The sequence below is a fragment of the Paroedura picta genome, chromosome 5 (genome assembly GCF_049243985.1).
Source record: "Paroedura picta isolate Pp20150507F chromosome 5, Ppicta_v3.0, whole genome shotgun sequence".
Lineage (NCBI taxonomy): Eukaryota > Metazoa > Chordata > Lepidosauria > Squamata > Gekkonidae > Paroedura > Paroedura picta.
In genome coordinates this window covers 28,741,170-28,763,401 of record NC_135373.1, presented here as the reverse complement: position 1 = coordinate 28,763,401, position 22,232 = coordinate 28,741,170, and the positions used below count along the sequence as shown (strand labels likewise).

General features: G+C 46.5%; 1 protein-coding gene across 1 annotated transcript in view; it reads right to left on the bottom strand.

Annotated features, from left to right (window-relative positions):
* Positions 1-22,232, bottom strand: part of ATP4A (ATPase H+/K+ transporting subunit alpha) — a 30,826-nt gene that overhangs the window by 7,523 nt on the left and 1,071 nt on the right. Inside the window, exons 2-16 of the mRNA XM_077336936.1 lie at positions 16,465-16,587; positions 15,619-15,678; positions 14,025-14,228; positions 12,295-12,408; positions 10,512-10,646; positions 9,819-9,936; positions 8,990-9,258; positions 7,841-8,039; positions 6,765-6,874; positions 6,426-6,560; positions 5,492-5,684; positions 4,375-4,550; positions 2,872-3,008; positions 1,535-1,685; positions 415-583 (exon numbers count right to left, since the gene is read on the bottom strand). Of these exons, the coding sequence (XP_077193051.1) occupies positions 415-583; positions 1,535-1,685; positions 2,872-3,008; positions 4,375-4,550; positions 5,492-5,684; positions 6,426-6,560; positions 6,765-6,874; positions 7,841-8,039; positions 8,990-9,258; positions 9,819-9,936; positions 10,512-10,646; positions 12,295-12,408; positions 14,025-14,228; positions 15,619-15,678; positions 16,465-16,587 (2,293 nt within the window). The remainder of the gene's footprint in view (positions 1-414; positions 584-1,534; positions 1,686-2,871; positions 3,009-4,374; positions 4,551-5,491; positions 5,685-6,425; positions 6,561-6,764; positions 6,875-7,840; positions 8,040-8,989; positions 9,259-9,818; positions 9,937-10,511; positions 10,647-12,294; positions 12,409-14,024; positions 14,229-15,618; positions 15,679-16,464; positions 16,588-22,232) is intronic.

Here is a 22,232-nt window from a genome sequence, read left to right as displayed (position 1 = left end):
GGCAGTGAAGCGGGATATGTGCTGCTATTTCAGGCTGGTTGGTCCAACAGGAGCAAGAGGGCATGGGGAACTTTTCCTGTCAACCAGGTCGATGGAAGGGAGTTGAGGCATGCTAGCATAAAGCAGCGTCTAGCTACAGGTCTATTCAATATTCCGTGATTCCACATGGAGCTTTGGGCTTGGTTCATTCATTTTCTCAAGCACATGGATAGGAAACCTCTGCTTCTTCTGAGGAGGGAATGGTCTCCCATCCACTGAGGTTTGAGACTGTCCAGTATTGCAGGAGGGGCTCGATCTACACTTTCCATATCTGTACTGAAGAGTTTCCATCATTGGTGGCAATGATCATCATCAAAGGTGGATTGGTCACCGACAGTGCTTTCCCCTACCCCCTTGGATCTCCCCGTAACAGACCTTGTTCGACGCCCGTGACAATGGAGGCAAAATTGTCATCCAGCAAGATCATGTCGGCAGCGTTCTTGGCTGCATCGGAACCGGCAATGCCCATGGCCACGCCAATGTCAGCCTTCTTCAGTGCAGGGGAGTCATTCACCCCATCCCCCGTTACGGCCACGATTGCCCCCTGCAAAGAGAAAGAAAGTTTGAGCCTCCGCTTCCCCGACGTAATTCCATTCCAGAACGAGTCCATCCTGAGGATCTTCTTCCAGGGTTGACCCATTGAACATCTGTTTGGCTTGCAAAAGATCCCAGCTTCATCCCCCCCCCACACCCCCGAGCATTAAGATCAAGTGATCAAAATACGCTCAGGATCCCCAGGCCCAAGGAGCTGGGGCTTTCTTGGCCCTGGCCCCAAACTGGCGCAATGCTCTGCCAAGTGAGATCAAGGCCCTGGGGGACCTTCCGCAGGGCCTGCAAGACAGAGCTGTTACGTCAGGGCTAGGGTTGAGGCCAAGAAATAACGTTTAGGAATGCTGGCCTCCCTGCCTAAAATCCACCAGACAAACTGAATGTTGCAAGTGAGTTTTAATTTCCGGAGTCTGAATTTTGGTAGAAGAAGTGGCTTTTAAATAGTTTTTCATGGATTCAGTCGAAAGTCCAAGGATATTTTTTATTTAAATGTTTCTTTATAGTGTGCTTTAAATTTTTGTGTTGAGGTTGCACTTCCGATGGAGACTGCCCTGAAGGAAGGGAGGTATACAAGTATAAAAATAAAGTAGTAGGCCATGGGCAAGACCAGTCTCAGAGAGGTGCTGTCAATCAGAGCAGAGAACTCCCCCCCTTTTGCTGTCAAGTTGCAGCTCACATATGGTAACCCCAAAGGACTGTCAGGACAGGAGACCTTCAGAGGTCATTAGCTGATGCCTATCTGCACTTCCTTGGTGATCTCTCCACCAAATACTGACGAGGGCTGACCCTGCTCAGCTTCTGAGATCATCAGGAGATCAGTCTAGTCTGGGCTATCCAGAGCAGGGCACTGTGAGTGCTCGATTAATGGCCTTCCAGCCTAAGGAAGCTCCTTGTGTTTGTGAGCATGGCCTCTCCCAAGCTCTTTCTGGGGTTCGAGGGGCCTCACCAGCTTCTGGCAGCTTTCCACGATGATGAGCTTCTGTTGGGGAGACGTGCGAGCAAAGACCATCTCCGGGTGCATCTTGAGGATCTCCACCAACTCTTCGGTCTCCATGTCCTTCAGCTGGCCCCCGTTCACTACGCAGGCCCGGGCATCCCTGGACCACAGAGGCAAACATCTTTCTCGTAAATACTCAGGTACACAAAGGCTCCCCAGGGGGCATCAAGGAATGAGAACTTGGAACCCTCTCTTGCATAAGATCTGGAGACCATCCTAGAGCTCTACCATGCCTCCTTTACTTCAATGTGGTTTGCCCAGGAAATGCTTCATATCGATTTTAACCAGGGCACGTAAATAGGGACTGAAAAAGAGCCCTCCTGGATCAGACCGGTGGCCCATCTAGTCCAGCATCCTGTCCCACAAAGCAGCCAACCTCTGGAACTCCAATGAGAGAATATAGAGGCCGAGGCCTTCTCCTGAGGTTGCCTCCTGGCAGTGAGAGTCAGAGACTGAATGTGGAGGTTTCCTTCAGTTACCATGGCTGGCAGCCACTGATAGATTTGTCCTCCTTGGATATCTCTAAGCCCCCTTTAAAAGCTGTCTACGTCCACGGCCATCACTATATCCCCTGGCAGTGAATTCCACCTTTTAACAACTTGTTGTGTAAAGGAGCATTTCTCTGCGTCCATCTCAAATCTGCTGTCCGTCAGCTTTGTGGTTCTGGTCACAGAGCAATGCGGTATGGGGATGGAGGGGCTGATCTGGAATGGGGCTGCAATGCTGAGAAAGCGGTGAGAAGGGGGGTTTGACTCTGTCCTCCATCCCATTTCCCAACAATTTTGTGGCACTATGAAGTTTGCGTGGTGAGAGGAAGAATCAGGGGGAATCTTTGGGGGGAGTCCCATGGTGGTTTTTGGCAACTCAGGCTTTGAAGAAGGGGAAAGGAGGCGTTAACTCTTGCTTCTTCTATTGGAATATCAAACTTTATTGCACTAGGCCATAGGCGATCACAAATCTGTCATGGTTGTCACTTAACCAGAATAAAAATTAGACTTAACCCGTACATTCTGCTCATTAGCCCACAGTATTTGCCACAAGGCCGGCTAGAATCTTTCTTCTGGCCAGTGCTACTTCTATTATTTAAATAGCCCCTCCAAATTCTTGGGTTTGAGATTGACCTCTTTCCTCTCCCTACTTGTCAATCTAGTCCTCACCCCCATCTTGCAAGGTTCCCTTCCCACCCAAGACATATCCCATTTGTTCCGGAGGATGCCAAAGGATGCCTAAATCTAGTGTAGGATTACGACCGGCTCCTTGACATCGCTGTATGTTCAGACGCTCACCGCTTGTTGACCTGCTCCACGGGGATGCGCAAGCGGGTGGCGATGTCTTCAACAGTTTCGCTGCCTTCTGAGATGATGCCCACGCTGGCAGCGATGGCCTTGGCAGTGATGGGGTGGTCGCCTGTCACCATGATCACCTGGAAGAGGAAGGGGCAGGTCAGGTGGAAGAGGGAAATGCAACAGTACTTATAAAATACTGATGACTGATAGAACTCAGGTTGGGAACTGGCATTAACGCAGACATTTAGATTCTGGTTAACATTAATCCTACCTACAAATCTACATTAGAGTAAAAACTTGTCCTTCCATCTGTCTATCCATCCATCTATCTACCTGATCTTCACCACCATCACCTTCACCTTCACCATCATTACCATCTCCTCTCTCTCTCCCTCTCTCCCTCTCTCTCTCACACACACACACACAGACTCCAGTGTTTTGTGAAATCTTGGGTTTTTTTGATGGTCCTGGAAGGGTTTCCCAAATGGGTAAGAGGTAATTTTTATATCTATATATCTATATCTATATCTATATCTATATCTATATCTATATCTATATCTATATCTATATCTATATCTATATCTATATCTATATCTATATAGAGATAGAGATAGAGATAGAGATAGAGATAGAGATAGAGATAGAGATAGAGATAGAGATAGAGATAGAGATAGAGATAGAGATAGAGATAGAGATATACATATATTTAAAATTTCTTAAACATTTATCAGGTGATATGACCTCCCCCCCAATGGCCAGTGATGGGCCTGGGGGTGGATGGGAAGAGGAGGGGCCTTCCTGACCATATTCCACTCTATCGTGCCGCTTCTGGGGTTTCTCAAAGCCTAAGGGAGGTTTCAGGGTTTCCTCAATGCTAAAAAAGTTGAGGAAGGCTGCTCTAATCTATCTATCTCCTGAAGGACGTGCTGCCCAGAGGGTCTACAGATATCAGAAACCCTTTTTACATATAAAATATCTGATCTGTCTTGGCCAGCAGTCCCCAGCCTTTTTGAGCTTGCAGTCACCTTTGGAATTCTGACAAAATGGCTGCTTTGGTCACATGGTGCAGATCCTTGTGTTGTTTGGCAGCTGTTGCCAAAAAAATGGTTAAAAAAAAATCTGCCCAGCCAATCAGAAATCTTGCTAAGCAGAACCCCACTTTCCCCACCCACTTTCTAAAAATATTTGTTAGGTGCACCATGTTGGGGACCCCAGCTATTAGACCAGGGGTAGTCAAACTGCGGCCCTCCAGATGTCCATGGACTACAATTCCCATGAGCAAATGCTGGCAGGGGCTCCTGGGAATTGTAGTCCATGGACATCTGGAGGTCCGCAGTTTGACTACCCCTGTATTAGACCCTCCTGGCGACACAGATCTTTCATGGTAAAATGACAATATGACCAGTAACGTGCTTCCTTTCAACTAGGCCTGCCCACTGGTCTCTCAAGGTCAGTGCTGCCCACTTGGACCTCTGGACTTCTCCCGATGAACCAGGCGCTTACCCGGATTCCTGCGGTACGACACTTCATAACGGCATCGGGAACAGTGGCTCTCGGTGGGTCTATCATGGAGATGAGGCCTGCGAAGCAGAGCCCACTGGTGGGGAAGTTCATCTCTTCGCTGTCAAAGTTGTAACCCCGTGGGAACTCGCTCTGGGGGAGGTACAGGTGACAGAAGCCTGCGGTCGACAGGGAAAAAGCAAATTGAGGGAAGGGCCGGGACTCCGTTCTGAAAACTTCTTGGGATATGCCAGATCTGTTGTGTGCATGATTCATAAGGATGTGGAGGATAAACTCCAGGGAGCATTGGAGGAGATGTGTATTTAGCCTAGTGAGCTTAGGAACTTCCGGGAATTTTTTCAAATATGCTCCTCCTGTTTACTGATTGGTTGAATGGGAGACTTCCTGCTCCTGGGAGGACACTTCCTCCCAGCTGGCCTCCAGAACAGACAGACCGAATAAAGAAGAAGGAGAGTTGGTTTTATACCCCACTTTTCACAATTCGAAGGAATCTTAAAGCAGCCTACAGAACTGTTATATTGCTAGGACTCTCTCCCCTCTCCTCTTTTGGTTTGTTTCTCTTCACAATAGGTAAAGGTCAAGGTCAAGGTATCCCCTGTGCAAGCACCAGGTCATGTCTGACCCTTGGGGTGACGCCCTCTAGCGTTTTCAGGGCAGACTCAATACGGGGTGGTTTGCCAGTGCCTTCCCCAGTCATTACCATTTACCCCCCAGCAAGCTGGATACTCATTTTACTGACCTCGGAAGGATGGAAGGCTGAGTCAACCTTGAGCCGGCTGCTGGGATTGAACTCCCAGCCTCATGGGCAAAGCTTTCAGACGGCTGCCTTACCACTCTGCGCCACAAGAGGCTCTCTTCACAATACAACTATTTTATTCTTTTGAGCAGCTTCCTCTAGGCAAATTTAAACTCTGCCAACAAGATCAACACAGACTTCTCGGTATTCTATACCTCGTATGCTACAACCTCTCGGCCTTCCATGCTCTACCTGCAGGCATCCTTCTTTGACACAGGCTTGCCGGGAACTCATCTATCTGCAGCTCAGCAGTTTGCCTTTACAAGGTCCCAGTTTCAGCTCCTGGTCATTGTTCCCCCTTACCAAGGACGCGCTCGCCCAGGCCGCCGAGATCCATGTAAGCCGTCTGGAAGGCTTCCTGCCACTGTGCGTCCAGGGGCAGCTCTTGGCCCTTGATCATGATGGAGGAGCAGCGCTCCAGGATGCGTTCGGGGGCTCCCTTCATCACCAGCAGGTAGCGCTGGTCGCGAGGGTCGTCTAGCTCATGGACGGACAGCTGGAGAGGGGGATCGGAGGAATCATGAGGACTAGTTCAAAAACTATTTCCCGCATGAACTAGACAACCCTGTGCAGTAGGCCTCAAGTGTTTGGAGGTATTCCTTGAGGTTTGAAAGTGGGGCCTCAAAAGCGTGTAATGCCTCCGCAGCCACCCAACCAGCCACATAGCCCCCCCCCCGGGGGCCTATTTTAGGTCAAGAAATCATTGCTGAGGGGAGGTAAGGTTGCCAGATAGGTGTAGGTTCATGTTCTGGAATTCCACACTTCCTAGGTGTGGTTGAACATGACTTGGGTCAGGACTGCTGGGCACAGAGAGACCTCCCCTTAGGGTTGCCAGCTTTCAAGTGAGGCACTAAACCCACACCAAGCCATGAGCTTGCGCCTGTTGCATTACAGCATGCAACGAGCTTAACTACTAGTGAGAGAATAAAACAATGCTGTGGGGGCAGCTGCCATGGAAATGTTATTTTAACATACCCAGCCAACTGGAACACCAGAGACCAATCAGAAGCCTCGTTGGACAGAAGTCCCAGCTGGCCCCACCCACTTTCTAAAAAAACCCGTTGGGCACCAAACCAGGGATTTGTGGCCACCATATTGCAATAGGCCACTTGTGTTGAAAGCTGCCTTCTCTCTCTTTTCCCAGTTAAATACCAGTGAACTAAAGAAGGGTTTCCATCAGTGGAGGGAGCTCATTCTACCCTCTGGAGCCCAGGGGACGAGATGCCGGCTGGCTGACCTGGAACTTGTTGGTAGAGTTGAAGGGGATCTCGCAGACTTTTTTGAAACGCTCCCGGTACTCCATCACGTTGCCCAGGGTGATCTCGGAGAACTTCACCAGGGCCGTCTCTGAGGCATCTCCAATCACAATCCGCTGAGGTTGGGGAAAAATGGAAGTAGGAAATGAGGTCGTGTCCCTGAAGACCCTTCTATAATGGGAAGCTCTTTAGCATAACGTCCCCATAAGAAGATTACCAATAACCCTAAACTGAACCACATGCAAAACTATATCAGATGTCTTTTGTGACCAGACCTTAATAACCAAACTATATCTCCATGCATCCGCAGACTTTGTTACCTTTGGCACAGGTACGCTGTCCTGGCCTGACTTGAAAAAAGCACGGTTGCAAAGGCTTACCACCTTGCATAGAGCTCTCCATGTCTCGGAGGACTGGTCAAAAGTCTGACCTGAAAGGTACACACAGAGAGAAAGACCGATGGAATAAATGAATCAGAGCTAGAGGCATGCACAGCTTCTGTTCCCTACAGCTGGAAACTCTAGAACTAAGGCTCAAGAGAGTCTGAGATCATGGTCCCCTGGAATTTCCATTCGAATGAGCTATTCACTTCCATTCCATATTGGACCATCCGGGCAGAACTAATGCCTTTTAGATAAAGGACAATCTGGGTTGAACCAGACCATCTACTGCAGCAGTTCTCAACCTTGGTAGGAAGGGTGTGATAAAAATGTAACAGGCTGATAAGCAAACTCGTGTGTGTGCGTGTGTGTTATACAGTCATGGGATACGCTCAAAGCAGTGGTTCTCAACCATCCTAATACCCTCATCCTTTAATACAGTTCCTCATGTTGTGGTGACCCCCACCCAGAAAATGATGCAAGGGTTCTTTCACAGAAATTAAACCGAAACTGACCAATGGCATGAAGATGGCATGATTGTATATAAACTGGTTACATATTGTTTATAAATTAGTTATAAATTGTATATAAATTGGCGGGCACCTACAGGAGGAGCGACAACAGTGGCGGTGCCCAGGACCCCTATGAAAGAGTCATTTGACCCCCAAAGGGGTCCTGACACCCAGTTTGAGAACCACTGCCTTAAAGGAAGAAGTCTTTCCTGGGTTACTTTGAATCAAGGGGTCAACAGATCACTTAACAACATTAAGTGTCCAGGAGTGTGTTCTCCTGGACAGGGGAAAGCTTAATTCCCCTCCCTTTGCTCTGCAGTCCAAATTCCCCTCCCATACCTTTTTAGAGACAAGGAAACACCAGGAGCTCCATTTGCAGAACTTCTGATGTCTTGTCTGTCTGAGTTCATGAAACAATCTTGATTTGTATCCATTCCACTCTGCCCTAAGATTCCCCAGATGCAGCAATTTCCTTCAGGAAATGTGGCTGGTGGTGAACCATACCTGACTGGTCCTCCGTGGTATCTGCCGTGTGGATCTGGTTGTCGAACCAGAGGTGGGAGACGGTCATGCGGTTCTGGGTGAGGGTCCCTGTTTTGTCTGAGCAAATGACAGATGTGGACCCAAGAGTCTCTACGGCCTCCAAGTTCTTTACCACACAGTTTTTCCGGGCCAGGCGTTTGGCGGTGAGGGAAAGACAGACCTGGTCGGGCAGAATAAGAGAAATACAGATCTGTGTACAAAATCTCAGTTGTATCTTGGTGTAAAACTTGACTTATACTAATTGGCTAACAAGATTTATCTTTGGACCTTTTGCAGTGAAAGACGAATGCTTCGGTTGTTGAATTTGTGCTTCTTACTGGCTGTTAGCCTTACAGGTGTAGGGTTGCCATTTCCCTGTTGGGGTCTGGGGATCCCCTGGCTTCACATTTCTCTCCCCAGTTCAGGGCTTTAAGAAACCAGGGAAAATCCCCCCCCCCAAAAAAAAAACTTAGTTAGCTTTTGCCAAGTTCCCTCAATTGCTTCCTCCTGCTTCCTTCTCTGGTGTTGCTGCCTCACAGCTTGCTTTCCTGTGGCTTCCTCAGTCAAGTGGAGAAAGGTAAAACCAAGCCTCCCTTCCTTCCATTGGTTCAAATCCACCCTTTACATTTGTGTTGGGGGGGGGGGGGGAGAGAGAGAGAGAGAGAGAGAGAGAGAGAGAGAGAGAGAGAGAGAGAGAGAGATCATGTGAGAAAAACAAAGTCCCATCCATGGTGCCTTTAAAACGAACAAAGTTTCATTTCAGGCATAAGCTATCGTGTGTGTGTGTGAGAGATCTCCTGGAAAGTCTCCCAAAGAGTGCCCCTTATCTCCCCATCAGCAGCATAAATGGACCTGGCAATTCTATACAGGAGCCATGCCAGAAACAAAGATGGCAACCATAGTCTTTCCCGCCAGAAACAAAGATGGCAACCCTATTCTTCTTCCAAACACAAAGAAAGAAAGCCTTTTCTGTCACAACTCTTAGGTCTGGAAGCAACCAACTCTCATTTGATTTGCAGTATTGGACTATTAGCCCAGTTCAGGCTAGTGTTTGTGCTTTAGATAATATTAGGATAATGCAGAATGTCCAGGCAGTAAAGTGCTTGTTGCCTAGAAAGTATTACGACTCACAGTAACAGTTGCCAGCAGACCCTCCGGGACATACGCCACCACAATGGCCATGAAGAAGACCATGGCCTTGAGGAAGGGGTAGCCGATCACCATGGCAACGACAAAGAAGGTGGCGCCGAAGAAGATTGCCAGGCCGGCGATGATGTCAACAAAGTGCTCGATCTCAATGGCGATGGGCGTCTTCTCGTTCTCTACACCCGAGGCCAGGCTGGCAATGCGCCCGATGATGGTGCGGTCTCCGGTGTTGATGATGATGCCGGTGGCCGTGCCTGAGAGGGCATGGGAAGACAACAGAGCTCAACTTTAGCTTAGTCTCTCTGAGGGCATGTTGAGAAGGCCATTGGCCACCTCTAAGGAACTGATCCTGTGGACTTGGCGTAGACCCACATCGTTCTCTGTCAGCTATAAGGATCAGTTGATATCAGTGTGTGAAGCCCCTAAAACCTTCTTACACTTCCTCAGAGGCTGGCTGGGGACAACCAAAGGGCCCTTCCCACTTTTATCTCAGCACAGGAGAGATTGCTGTCAACTGCTAGGTGGGAATGGGTGGCTAACTTCCAGGTGACAAAGTTCAGTTCCTCATTGAAGTCCTTCCCCATCCCAAATCCTGCTCTTTTCAAGCCCCACCCCCAAAATCCCCAGGTATTTCCCAACCTGGAGCTGCAAGTCAAGGGGTGTGGATAGCCAACTGCTATCTGGACTACAGAGATGAGCTTTCCTGGAGTAAATGGCTCCTTTGCAGCTTGGGCCTTTATGGTATTATACCCTGCTAAGGCCCATTTTCCTGACTCATTGTCGGCTACCCTTACAGGAGACCTCTCTGCCCTACCTTCCAGGCACATAGTGGAGAAGAATGCAATGTTCCTGGTTTCCAGGGGGCTCTCATGGGTGCACTCCGGGGCTCTGGTCTGAGGCTCTGATTCTCCCGTCAAAGAGGAATTATCCACCTAAGAGAAAGACAGAGAGATGTGGACATTTGTACGTGCAGTGTGGCATTTGAAACCGAGCAGCCCTTTGGGAGAAACAAGTTGCCGTGTGAAACCTGAGGAAGGAGTGAGGGACGAGGAGTCCTTAGTCTTCCTTTAAGATCCACTGCCAGTGATGAGGCTTAAACTTATTTATTTTTGCATTCATAGCTTGCCCTTCCCCAGAGGCTCAGGATGCCTTAAAAAAGAATTCAATACAGAAGACCTAACATCTGGTCCGGAGGGCATTTTGTTCAGGTTCCTGCAAAACAAGGAGACTTTTTCTGGATGCTGGTGAAGGTCTGTTCCAGGGCTGCCTAGTCTTTCTGAGCCGGTGGGCCATCACAAAATGGCTATTGCAGGAGATGACGCCAACTACAAAAAAAATCAGAGATCGAGGCTACATATAACCCTAGTTATAACTCTTCAAAAATTTAGGCAGAAGCTGCGTAGCTGTCTTAATGACTTCCTCCAGCAGAGGTCAGTGGTGGCATATTTTTCCCCAGCTCTCAAAAGGTGGCCGGTTGTGCCTTTCTCTAGAGGTACTTCATTGTTACCTTGCATCCTTGTGAAGTGATAATCCTGATGTCTGCTGGGACTCGGTCTCCCCCTTTGATCTCCACCAGGTCGCCCACCACCAGCTGATTGGCATTGATCTGGAACTTGTCCCGGTCTCGAATCACTGTGGCTTGCTGCGATTGGGAGAAGCGAAAATCAGGCTCAGACGTCAAAAGAACTGAGGTTTGACCATCGTCAAGATAAGGTACAACTAGCCCTAGTTAAGAACCATGCAAAAGAGAAGGACAGGAGCCAGCATGGTTAGACTGGGCGTTGGACTAGGTTTTCAGAAGTCCAGGTTCAAATCCTTGCTCTGCCATGGAAACTCACTGGGTGATCCTGGCCCAGTCATTCTTTCTTAGCTTATATTAACTTACAGCAGGCTTTCTCAACTTTTTTTACAACTGAGAAACCCCTGAAACATTCTTCAGGTTTTGAGAAACCCCAGAAGTGGTGCAATTGTGTAGAATAGGGTTGGGAAGCATAGCCAAGTACATGCCTACCCAGGGTCCCTCCCCTTCCCATCCCCTCCAGGCCCATTGTTGACCATTTTGGGAAGGGGCAGGAGGTCAATATCACCCTATATGGTCATATCATCCGATAAATGTTTTAACACACACACACACACACACAAACACACACAAACATATTAATTAACTCCCACCCATGCAGAGCTGTCAAGAAACCCCTGGGTTTCACAAAACCCTGGCTGAGAAAGCCTGCCTTACTTGGTTACTGTTTATTTTATTTATTTTTGTATTTATATACTGCTGCATTCCCTTCGGACTTATGGCAGTTCACAATAAAACAATAAAAACCAGTATAACCCCATTAAAACCCATTGACAATTAACATTAAACAATGAACATTAAAAAGATGGCAAATACAGAGTTCTAACCCCCCACCCTCTCCCTCTGTCCAACTACAGGGGGCCAAGAACTCTTTCTCATTGGGGGCAAGGGTCCCCCCCCCCTCCGAGTTTGGATGCAGTATTAGAATTGCTGATGCCCGCCCCTGTTTGCCAACCTGGGTCTTGACCATCAATCACTGGATAACATCTGGACCAATTGCTGGAGGGCTGAAGCATAGGAAGAGTTTTATTTGGTACTGTTTACCGCCATTTTCATGCTGGAGTTTTTTCGTGGATGTTAATATTGGGGTATTTTTACAGGAGAGCTGTTTTATGTTTTAGATTAATTTGTGAATGGCCGCAAGCCAGCTTGCTGGGAGAGGCGGTCTATAAATCGAATGAATGAATGAATGAAGTTCCCACCTTGACGCAGCTATGGCTAAACCAGACACGGCAACAAACATGCAACTTTCTCCTAGCTTTTCTGTTAAATGAAAAGCAGTCTTGGCAGGCTGTCAATTTGGCTGGAGGGCGGGTGGAATGGAGGGAGAAGAGAAGCAGTAGGAGGACTCTAAGCCTTTTATACTCTTTTAAAGTTGAAGTCAAGAAACAGGGGAATGGAGGCATTTTTGAGCTGGAAGACAGGGTTAGAAATCTGCCTTCCCACTAGGCACCCCAAGGCTGCTTTTCAGTTTTTTATTTTTTAAAAATGACCCAGGTCTGTGTGATGGTCTAGTGCAGGGGTAGTCAACCTGTGGTCCTCCAGATGTTCATGGACTACAATTCCCATGAGCCCCTGCCAGCGTTTGCTGGCAGGGGATCATGGGAATTGTAGTTCATGGACATCTGGAGGACCACAGGTTGACTACCCCTGGTTTAGTGCATCACTGTCTTCAACAATAGAAGATCTAACCCTTTGGGGACCTCCTTACCTGTGGCACGAGGTTCTTAAAGCTTGCAATGATGTTGGTGCTTTTGAATTCCTGGTAGTAACCAAAGCAGCCGGTCACAACTACCACAGCTATCAGGGCAATGGCCAAGTACAGCTATGCAGACAGGAGAAGAAAAAAGGGGGAGGGGGAGCTAAAAGTTGCTGCCAATATCCACTTGGATATTTTTTTTTATTTTAAGAAAAAAGATTAAAACACAAGAGGGATACATAAGACAGAAGGGGTTATATGTAACAAATCATTGTATTCAAAATTTACATCTATCCATCCATCCACCCACCCACCCACCCACCCACCCATCTTTTACTACAATACTATTAGTCTTCAGCATTACTTAATACACAATATTAGACACTTCACCTCCGCCTATCAACTGTAACTAATCAAATATGACCTTCAATGTGTCACATTCCAAGCAGAACATCCATTATATCTCTCTCAGTCAAAGGGAAATAAAAATTAATATTGTTATTCAAATCCCAGTTCTTTATACATTTATAATCAATTTTTGTACCCATCCTGTCAATATCCTTAGTCCTAAGCAATACCCCTGTGAACAATGAGGATCAGAAAATCCCTGTTGCCTGTCCTTCTGGAGACTCTAACCCAGGTGTTGACTCAGGCCTTCCTTAGCCTGTAGGCACTTTGGGAATGCTGGGAATAGGTAGTAGGCACTGCAACAAAATGGCTTCCATGGGGGGCGGGGTCCAATCACAAAATGTTGGGAGGCAGCTTATTCCACGTGGGTGCTGCGAAGACCAAGCCCAGTGTCACTTTTAAGACCAACAACATTTTATTCAAAGTACTAGGGGTGAAGCCCATTGCGTTCAGGAATACAACAGGCGCTAGATTGGAGGTGGGGTGGGGGTAGAAGAACTTTGCAGACAGCTTCCCCCTTGCCCCAGGACCTGGAGAAGCTGCAAGCAGCTGTTAAGGAACTCACTGGCAGGGGCAGCTCTCACGCAGCAGGGATCTGCAGCCTCTGAGGGAAGTGGAAGGAGGAGGGGGTGGTCAGGGGTGAGGAATGGAAGGCGATTGGCTGGCCGCTGGACAGACAGGCAAGCTGGTTGGAGGAGGAGGCACTTAGGGGCGGGACAGTCACCCTGAGTGGGTGTTAAGTGCTGAGTGGCACTTAAATCATGAGACCAGCTCCTCCTCCAAGGCCTTACCAGAAATACATTATGTGGAACAGATAAACATTTGTGTGCAGGCACACTTTTTCACAAGAAAGTTTAAAACTTTGTTGCTTTTAAGCGTGCCAATGGGCTGTTCTGCTGCTTCTCACCAACATAGTGACCCCCCTGAATTGGAATACCTCTTGGGCTCTTTCTGCACACCAATGAAAGCCAGAATTTGGGGGGAGAGATGCTATGGGGGAGAAACAAGTGGGCACCAGGAAATGTCATGGTAGGTGCAATGGTGTCCTTGGGCAACTTAGATCACTCATCTAACTTGATAATCTCACATAAGTCCCTCAGTGCCATCAGGTTGCCACTGACTCATGGTGACCCGAGCAAGGGGCTTTCCGGGCAAGCAAGAAGTCACGGTGGTTTGCCATTGCCTTCCTCTGGAGATTCTTCCTTGATGGTGTCCCATCCAACTTCCGACCTCATTTAGCTTCCAAGATGTGATGAGCTATCCTGCGCCCCCTTCCTTTCCTGGAGGCCTATCCTTGAGAACGTTCATGTCTTCTAGGCTTCATCAGTACTTACATTGTCGGCGCTGGTGAGATCCCCTTGTCCGCACTGGATGCCGAAGGCGATGAGGCAGATGGCTGCGGCCACCCACATAAGGCACTGGAGCCCGCCAGCCAGCTGACGAGCAAATTTAACGTACTCAGGAGTGCCCTTGGGGGGCTTCAACTCGTTGGGGCCGTCACGGAGAAGGATCTCTTCTGCCACTGCGCTGGTCAGACCCTGTAAGTAGGGAGACGGGCCGACAAACAGAAAGCCCTCCCTGAGTTAGGATGAGGCAAGCATATGGGGGCAGGACCATGAGGTGTGACCTCACTTCTGCTCACATGACTAGAAATAACATTGTCGTGTTGGTTTGGCCACACAATTTCTCCTCTGCTGCATGGCACCATCTCTAGGGCGGAGCCTGAAAATCTCTTGCTAGTTCAACTGCTTTGAAGGACAGAATTGGTGATCTACCCCCGCCCAAACTCTACCCCCCAAGTTTTCATGGATTTCCAATTCCAGAACTGTGGCAACCCTAACTATAGGCTCCTTCAGGTATTAGAACAGAAACTCTACAGGAGGACACGAAAACAATATAGCCAAACAAAAGAAGCACTGAATCATGTGGTCGAATCTATGTCGTAGGAGCGCAATTAAGAAAGGTCAATGAACAATGAATGGTTAATGTTGATGCTGAAAGCAGAAGAAGGTTCTGGTATATCCGTGTTTCACAGCAACAGCGTATAAGGCAGGGGTGGCCAAACTGTGACTCTCCAGACATCCATGGACTACAATTCCCATGAGTCCTTGCAAGGGCCCTGCAAGAGCTCATGGGAATTGTAGTCCATGGACATCTGGAGAGCCACAGTTTGGACACCCCCGCAAAGCACAGAAAACAGTTCTAAGAAGGAACCGAGCTTGAAGTGGCTGTTTTAGCTTGTGTTGTTTGAGCGATCAGTTTGAGGTCCTGCAGCCTGTTAGTGCATCTGACCCCTTGATCGTATTTTTCATTTACCTGTTCTTCATTGCCCTCCTAAGACACAGATTCGGCCTTGTGGAGCCTTCAGATATTAAGCATGAGCATAGAAAAAGGGGACAAAAATGATATGTATTTCTGCAAGGAAAGTGTTCATGAGAAGTAAAAGCTGAAAAATAAATCCTGTTCTCTACTTAATTTGTATTAACACTAAAAATAAAAATGCAGCAGCATTTGGGATCGGTGAGAAGACACTAGATGGTTGTGGGGAAATCACTGTAAGCTGACTTTGAATCACGGCAAAAGAAGAGACATAAATGTTATAATAAATAAAGAAGCAAACAGATAAATACCGATTTCGTATGCATTTCTTTGAGGTGGTGCCTGGAAATGAGGCAATGCCACCTAGTGGGGAGGATGGGTAAGGCCTTGCTCTCAGCTGGAGAGACATTGAAGGGAGGGACTGTGGCTCAATTGTAGAGCCTCTGCTTGGCATGCAGAAGGTCCCAGGTTCAATCCTTGGCATCCCCAGTTACAAGGATCAGGCAGGTGGTGCCGAGAAAGACTGGGGATCCTCAATAGCCACAGCCAGTAGATAAAGACTTTGGACAGAGTCAGAATAGATGCTTCATGAGTTCTTGTGAGCCTCACCTTGGTCGTGCTGGTCCGATACTTCATCTCCAGGTCTTCCACAGACAACTGGTGATCATCCTAAAAGGCAGAATGGGACCCCAAGAGGAATGAGTGGCTTCAGAGGAGATTTATTTGAGTCAGGCACTTCTCACTCTTCAGACTTTCCCCCCATGGATAGACATCATCTCTATATCTATTTCTTGTATGGGCAAATCTGGGGATCTCTAAATCTAGGGATCAGGCTCATGTTGAGAGAAAGGAGATTTCCCTCCAAATCTGGGGGACTGTGGAGGTTTGCGGAAAAATCCTAAAAGTTGCAAAAAATATACCCACTAATGTTATGTCTACTTGGACTGATTGGCTGTTTTAGCAAAGAATTATCATATGGCTGTATTTGGATGTTGTGACACAGTTTACTAATTTAACAGAATTAACTTTATATTCCCACTGTCATGATGGTAGTTCATACTCTGAGGAAGAGTGCTTGCACGCACGCCTTGAATAAATCTTTGTTGGTCTTAAAGGTGCTACCGGACTCTGATTTTATTATCCAACAAAGTGTTAAATAGCCTGTCCCTTTCTGGTCGAGCCATGGAGCTAAACACCTACATAGTTTGGCCGGCAGTGTTTTCATAAGGATAGGCTGGGATGCACTCATGTATACCTTGGGTCCCCCTTGAGAAAAAAGCAGGATAAAATGAGAGGAAAGCACCAATATCCAAATGAAGTAAATGAATGAGGTGAATGCGTAGGCAGCATAGGTGATATAGAACAATGTGATTTCTCCTACAGTCTCTTGGGTGGAGAACCTCCAGGAGTGATAACCATTGCTTCAAGAATGTCCACATAAGGACTCCGACTCACCACATCCATCTCTTTCTTCATGCTCTCCAGCTTCTCTTTCTTTTGCGCCCCTTTCTTTTTCTTCTTGATCTTCACTTCCATGTCCCCGTCAGAATGTTTCTCCATCTCTACCGAGTATTTGTCCTGAAGGGGGTGGGGGAAAAAAGCATATGAGAGCTGCAAAGCTGAATCCATTCCTCAAAGCGAATTCCCAACTACAGTTTTAAGCACAGGGGAAGGCACTTTGCACATGTTTAGGGGCAATTGTTTTGCTTACAACATTTGGCCAGCAGGACCCAGTTTTGTTGGTAATCCCAGGAACAGAGAGTGAAATCCCACATGTTTAACAGAGTAACCTTACACAGAATTATTCTGCTCTAAGAATGTTGTTTTCACACAATGCTTAGACTGGAATAATGCAGGCTAAGGAGTGTGCTTGGAATGTCATTGGAAATGGAAGAAGAAGAAGAGTTGGTTCTTATATGCCACTTTTCTCTACCTGAAGGAGCCTCAAAGCGGCTTATACTTGCCTTCCCTTTCCTCTCCTCTCCCCACAACAGACACCCTGTGAAGTTGGTGAGGCTGAGAGAGCCCTGATATTACTGCTCAGTCAGAACAGTGCTTTGGGGTGCCCAAGGTCACCCAGCTGGTTGCATGTGGGGGAGCGGGGAATCAAACCCAGATGACATTTATCTAGGATTTATGTATTTACAGGTGGGGACCTGCAAGAAACTTGTGGGGGAGACAATTGCTTCATATTTGTTTCCTCTTCTCTACCCCTACTTCTCTACCTCTTCCTCTTTCTCCATCCTGTCACCCCCTTTTATTTGAGGGAGAATTGAAACCTCTCCAATGTTTTTTTTTTAATGTCAGGATTTTTCTGCACACCTATGGAGTCTCCAATTTTTTAGCACAAGGGTCACCCCAATCCAGGGATTTAGATATTCACAGACAGGAGGCACACTTGGGAAGCAGTAAATAGATGTATTTTATTACTGACATTTTAAGGCGCCTTGAGTTACTATGGGGAAGAAAGGCAACTAATAAGCATTTAAAACAAAGAATTCATTTTTCAAACTAAAAGACATCTGTTATGGCTTTAAAATATTAATAGCTAAAACAAGGAGGTTGGGGAATTCCAGATATTTCATTATATTTTGAAGCATACCAATTAAGGTATGCTTTTTATCCTTTTTCTAAAAAATTAAATAGATTGAATATTGATTGCCAGAATTTAGAGGAATAGGGGGATGTCAGGTTTTACTTTCTAAGAATTTGGAGAAAAAGTAATTTAAATTCGATGTCCACTCTTTACAGTCTGTAGAAAGCCCCTGCATTCTTGTATCTGTCCTCTTATACCTATTTTTATCAGCCTCTCTTTCAAGAACTCAAAACTTGTGCTATGGCCTTTAAAGGATACCCTGGCAAGCAAATATTAAAAATTCATTAGAACTAAATGGAGAAAGCGCCCAATTAGATATAGGAAGAAAGTTCCCTCCCATTTATAAATGGTTTCTTAAATATAAATTACATATTTTTCTTTAAAAAAAGAAATCAAGAACAAATGAACAGACCTTTAAGCAGAATTTGGACAATTAGTGAATAATATAGAAATTATAGAAGGTAAATTAATATCAATATTATATAAAACATTATTAGATATTGGACAGCCAATCTCTCTATTCATAAAGAAGACATGGGATTCAGAACTTCATATGAATATTAAGGAAGAGGAATGGTAGAAAACATTTAAGCAAATTCTCTTTAGCTCAATATCTAGGAATGTTCAAGTACATGATATAAAAGTAATACAGAAATGGAATTTATGCACCAATTTGATTACCATATTCTTTTGCTCTTGAGACAAAAATAGTTGGAGAGGTTATGACCAATTGGGGACTTATATCCATATGTGGTAGGACTGTCCATTTATTAAAAGATTTTTTGGGGGGGATTTTAAGGAAATAGAAGAAATTATAAAAGACAAGACAGAACTGTCATCTTCATTATTCCTTCTTAATTTATTTTTGAATCATAATGTATGTTGTAAGCAATGATTGTTGCTGCTAGAATGGTTATTGCTAACAATTGCTGAAAACTTGGTAATAAGATGATTTATTTATATTTATACATTAATTTAAACCCCACCACTCATGACAATGTCGCCTCGCGGAGGTTTTACAATATAAGACACAATCAAAAAGTCCCCATAAAACCCCTCAAAACATTACATTCCCTACAATTACAATATCAATACCAAAAATAACATGTAAAATAACCAGATGGCACTGTAACTCAAATGGCCCAGAACTCCAACTCAGCTGTTCTAGCCTGGCCAATGGCATGGCCTCCTGGGTGTAATATCAATATTAACCGGCAGGTGTGATGAAGGTTGATATAGGGTGGGATCCATTGATCTTAATCTTAATCCTGGACATCCCCCTCTCCCAGCCTCAAGCATATGCCTGGTGGAAGAGCTCTGTTTTACAGGCCCTGTGGAACCTGGGTAGTTCCATCAGGGCCCTTAGCTCTTCCGGAAACTCATTCCACCACATCAGGGCCAGGACCAAACAGGCCCTGGCCCTTGTCAAGGCCAGGTGGATGTCCCGGGGGTCTGGGACCACCAGCAAATTCATACCTGCAGAGCAAAGGGCGCTGTGGGGGGCATAGGCAGATATACCTTCAGATAGGCAGGACCCAGGCCACATATAGCCTTGAACAGGGGTAGTCAAATGCTGGCAAGGGCTTATGGGAATTGTAGTCCATGGACATCTGGAGGGCCACAGTTTGACTACCCCTGGCCTTGAAGGTCAAAACCAGAACCTTGAACTTGATCCAGAAGCAAACCGGTAACCAACACAGCTGCCGCAGCACTGGCTGGATGTGGGTCCTCCAATGTGGAATAAAAGAAAGCAATTTATGATTCGAGGGGAAAAAAGACTAATAAAGTGATCCAAGGAGTTTGTAAAAGGGATGAATTTAATTTAGTCTGGGAAAATTTAGTAAAATAAAAGAAGAAATGTTCAGATAGCAATGTATGGGAAATAATTATGTAATTTATGTATTAAGCAAAAATGGGGGTTGTTTTGGTTATTTGTACGGATGTGATCAATGTTGGTTGTGTTCTGTTACATTATTTGTCTTTTTTTGTTCTGTTAATAAAACAAACAAATAAATGCGTATCAACTATAATCAGAAATTTGATTTTGCACATGAACCAGATGGGGCACTAGGAGTTTTAGAGATAGATCTCCCAAGCTCTTTTAATTCTTTAGTAGCTGCCTCTGGAATTTAGGATTTGGACTGGAACTACAGTGCATGCAGGAGAGGGGTTAATTCTCCTCCTCCACGCCATTTCCCCAATCTCTGAGTCGTCCCACTGGGGGAGATATACAGTCAGTGAACATGTAGCTTATAGGCTTCATTTTTCCTTTACCTTTCTCTTTGAGACTCAAGGCAAATTGCAAAAATGGAGGAAACCAATGCAATAGGCACAGTGCAATTTAATAACCCATGCAATTACACTTTCAATTCGCACCCAGACATTAAAACTACAGCCCTTTTTAGAGGTTAATAATGTCAGGCTAGTATCTGGAAGATATAGGTTTGAATCTCTACTTGTGCCATGGAAGAAGAAGAAGAAGAAGAAGAAGAAGAAGAAGAAGAAGAAGAAGAAGAAGAAGAATGGCTGCATGTGGGGGAGTGCAGAAACGAACCCAGCATGCCAGATTAGAAGTCCCCACTCCTAACCACTACACCAACCTGGCTCTCACTGGGGAACCTTGGGCAGGTCACACTCTCTGAGCCTAACCCACCTCTCAGGGCTGTTGTGAAGACAAAATGGAAGAGATGGGAATGATCTAAACTGCCATGGGTCCTCTGATCTCCTGAAATGACAACAGATCTCCAGACTGGTGGGATTCATCCCCTTGGCTGGTTTTGGACAGTGACCTCTTCAGCATTATGCCTCACTGAGGTCCCTCAACCAGCAGGGTATAGTGGTTAAGAGTGGCGGTCTCTAATGTGGAGAACCGGGTTTGATTCCTCTTGCAACCATCAGGGTGACCTTGTCCATTTACAACCCTTGTTCTCTTAGGGTTGCTCTCACAGAGCAGTTCGCTTAGAGCTCTCTCAGCCTCATCCACCTCATGGGATGTCTGTTGTGGGGAAAGGAAGGGCAGATGATTGTAATCAGCTTTGAGAGTACTTGGTGTCAGGAACCAAGTGGATTCACACCATAGATATCACTCTCAGGCTTCAGGATGAAGCTTTAAGTAAAAGTCTTTATTTGGAGAATCAGGACAAAGATCAGCACATTGCATAAGCTCTTAGACAGGAATCTTGACAGAGACGCTAGACAAGGGATTTGCAAAGCATATATACCTTCTCTAGTAGAGGGCGGTCATAGGGGCAGCATTTGGCAAGAACATTTATTCACACAGAAAGAGCAATACAATTTCCTCTGATCTAAGGTAAAGGTAAAGGTATCCCCGGTGCAAGCACCGGGTCATGTCTGACCCTTGGGGTGACGCCCTCCAGCATTTTTATGGCAGATTCAATACAGGGTGGTTTGCCAGTGCCTTCCCCAGTCATTACCATTTACCCCCCAGCAAGCTGGGTACTCATTTTACCAACCTCGGAAGGATGGAAGGCTGAGTCAACCTTGAGCCGGCTGCTGGGATTGAACTCCCAACCTCATGGACATTGCTTCAGACAGCACTTCTGCTGCTTACCACTCTGCGCCACAAGAGGTTCATTTATCTGATCTAGAAGGTGCCAAATTAGCCCAATCGGCCATCTGGTATTTAGACTGAGCTCCCTGTGAGAACAGCCTTGAGAGAAGAGAGTGAGAGCAGGATGAGCCTTTGAAATGCAGGTGGAGATGGGAGGAGTGATTTCGAGCGACCCTGGGAAGGTGCCACAGCTCTGCGGGAGATCTGGGAACATATGGCAATCAAGCAAATCTCAAAAAGGGGTGAGAACTCAGGTAAAAAACTTAGAAGTTCATGACATTCTGGTCGTGAAAAGCAGAGTACAAAAACTAGCTCCTCCTCCAAAATCTCCAGCGATTGCCCAGCCTGGAGTTAGCCGTTAAACATTCTATGAAATGGCAAAAGTATGGTCCTTCTCTTCACCACTTTTCCCTGAGAGAGAAAAGAAGCCCCTCAGAGGGTGTCTTAAGATAGAACGAGTTAATTCCTCTTTCCTGAAAAGCCCCTCAGATCTGAACCAAGATGCCACCCCCACTTGCCACCCCCCGGTTATTATTTGCCCATGAAAAACACAGCGGGCTGTTCTGGATTAACCTTCACACGTCTGATCTGTCAAGAGAGCTGAGGCTCGGCCAAACAAAGGAAAGAACAACAACACAAAAGAAAATCACTCTGAGATTACGGGCTGGATGCCTGCCAGTCTTCCTGCTGCCCGAAAAGGGCAGAAGGGTCATCTTTCTCAGTTCTCCTTCTCGCTGTAGCACTGCCCCACATAGCTGTGATTCTCCACCCCTTGCCTCCCCACTTAGATCTATGAGCGTCTCTTTTCTTTTCTCTTTCCCTTCGGCCGTTTATCTGTCCCTCACATGTGCCACGACGACACCTTTTGAGAAGGGCTGGTTAAATCTCTGGCCTTCTGTGAAACACAGAGGAGAGAACTTTACCAGAGTCAAAAGTAAAAGGGGAAGCAAACCCCCCTTCTCAGCCACTGAAACCCCCACTACAGGTGTTTGGGAGGGCGTGTGGCACACCGACGCCACAACTGGACCTGAGTTCAAATCCTCACAGCTGTGAACT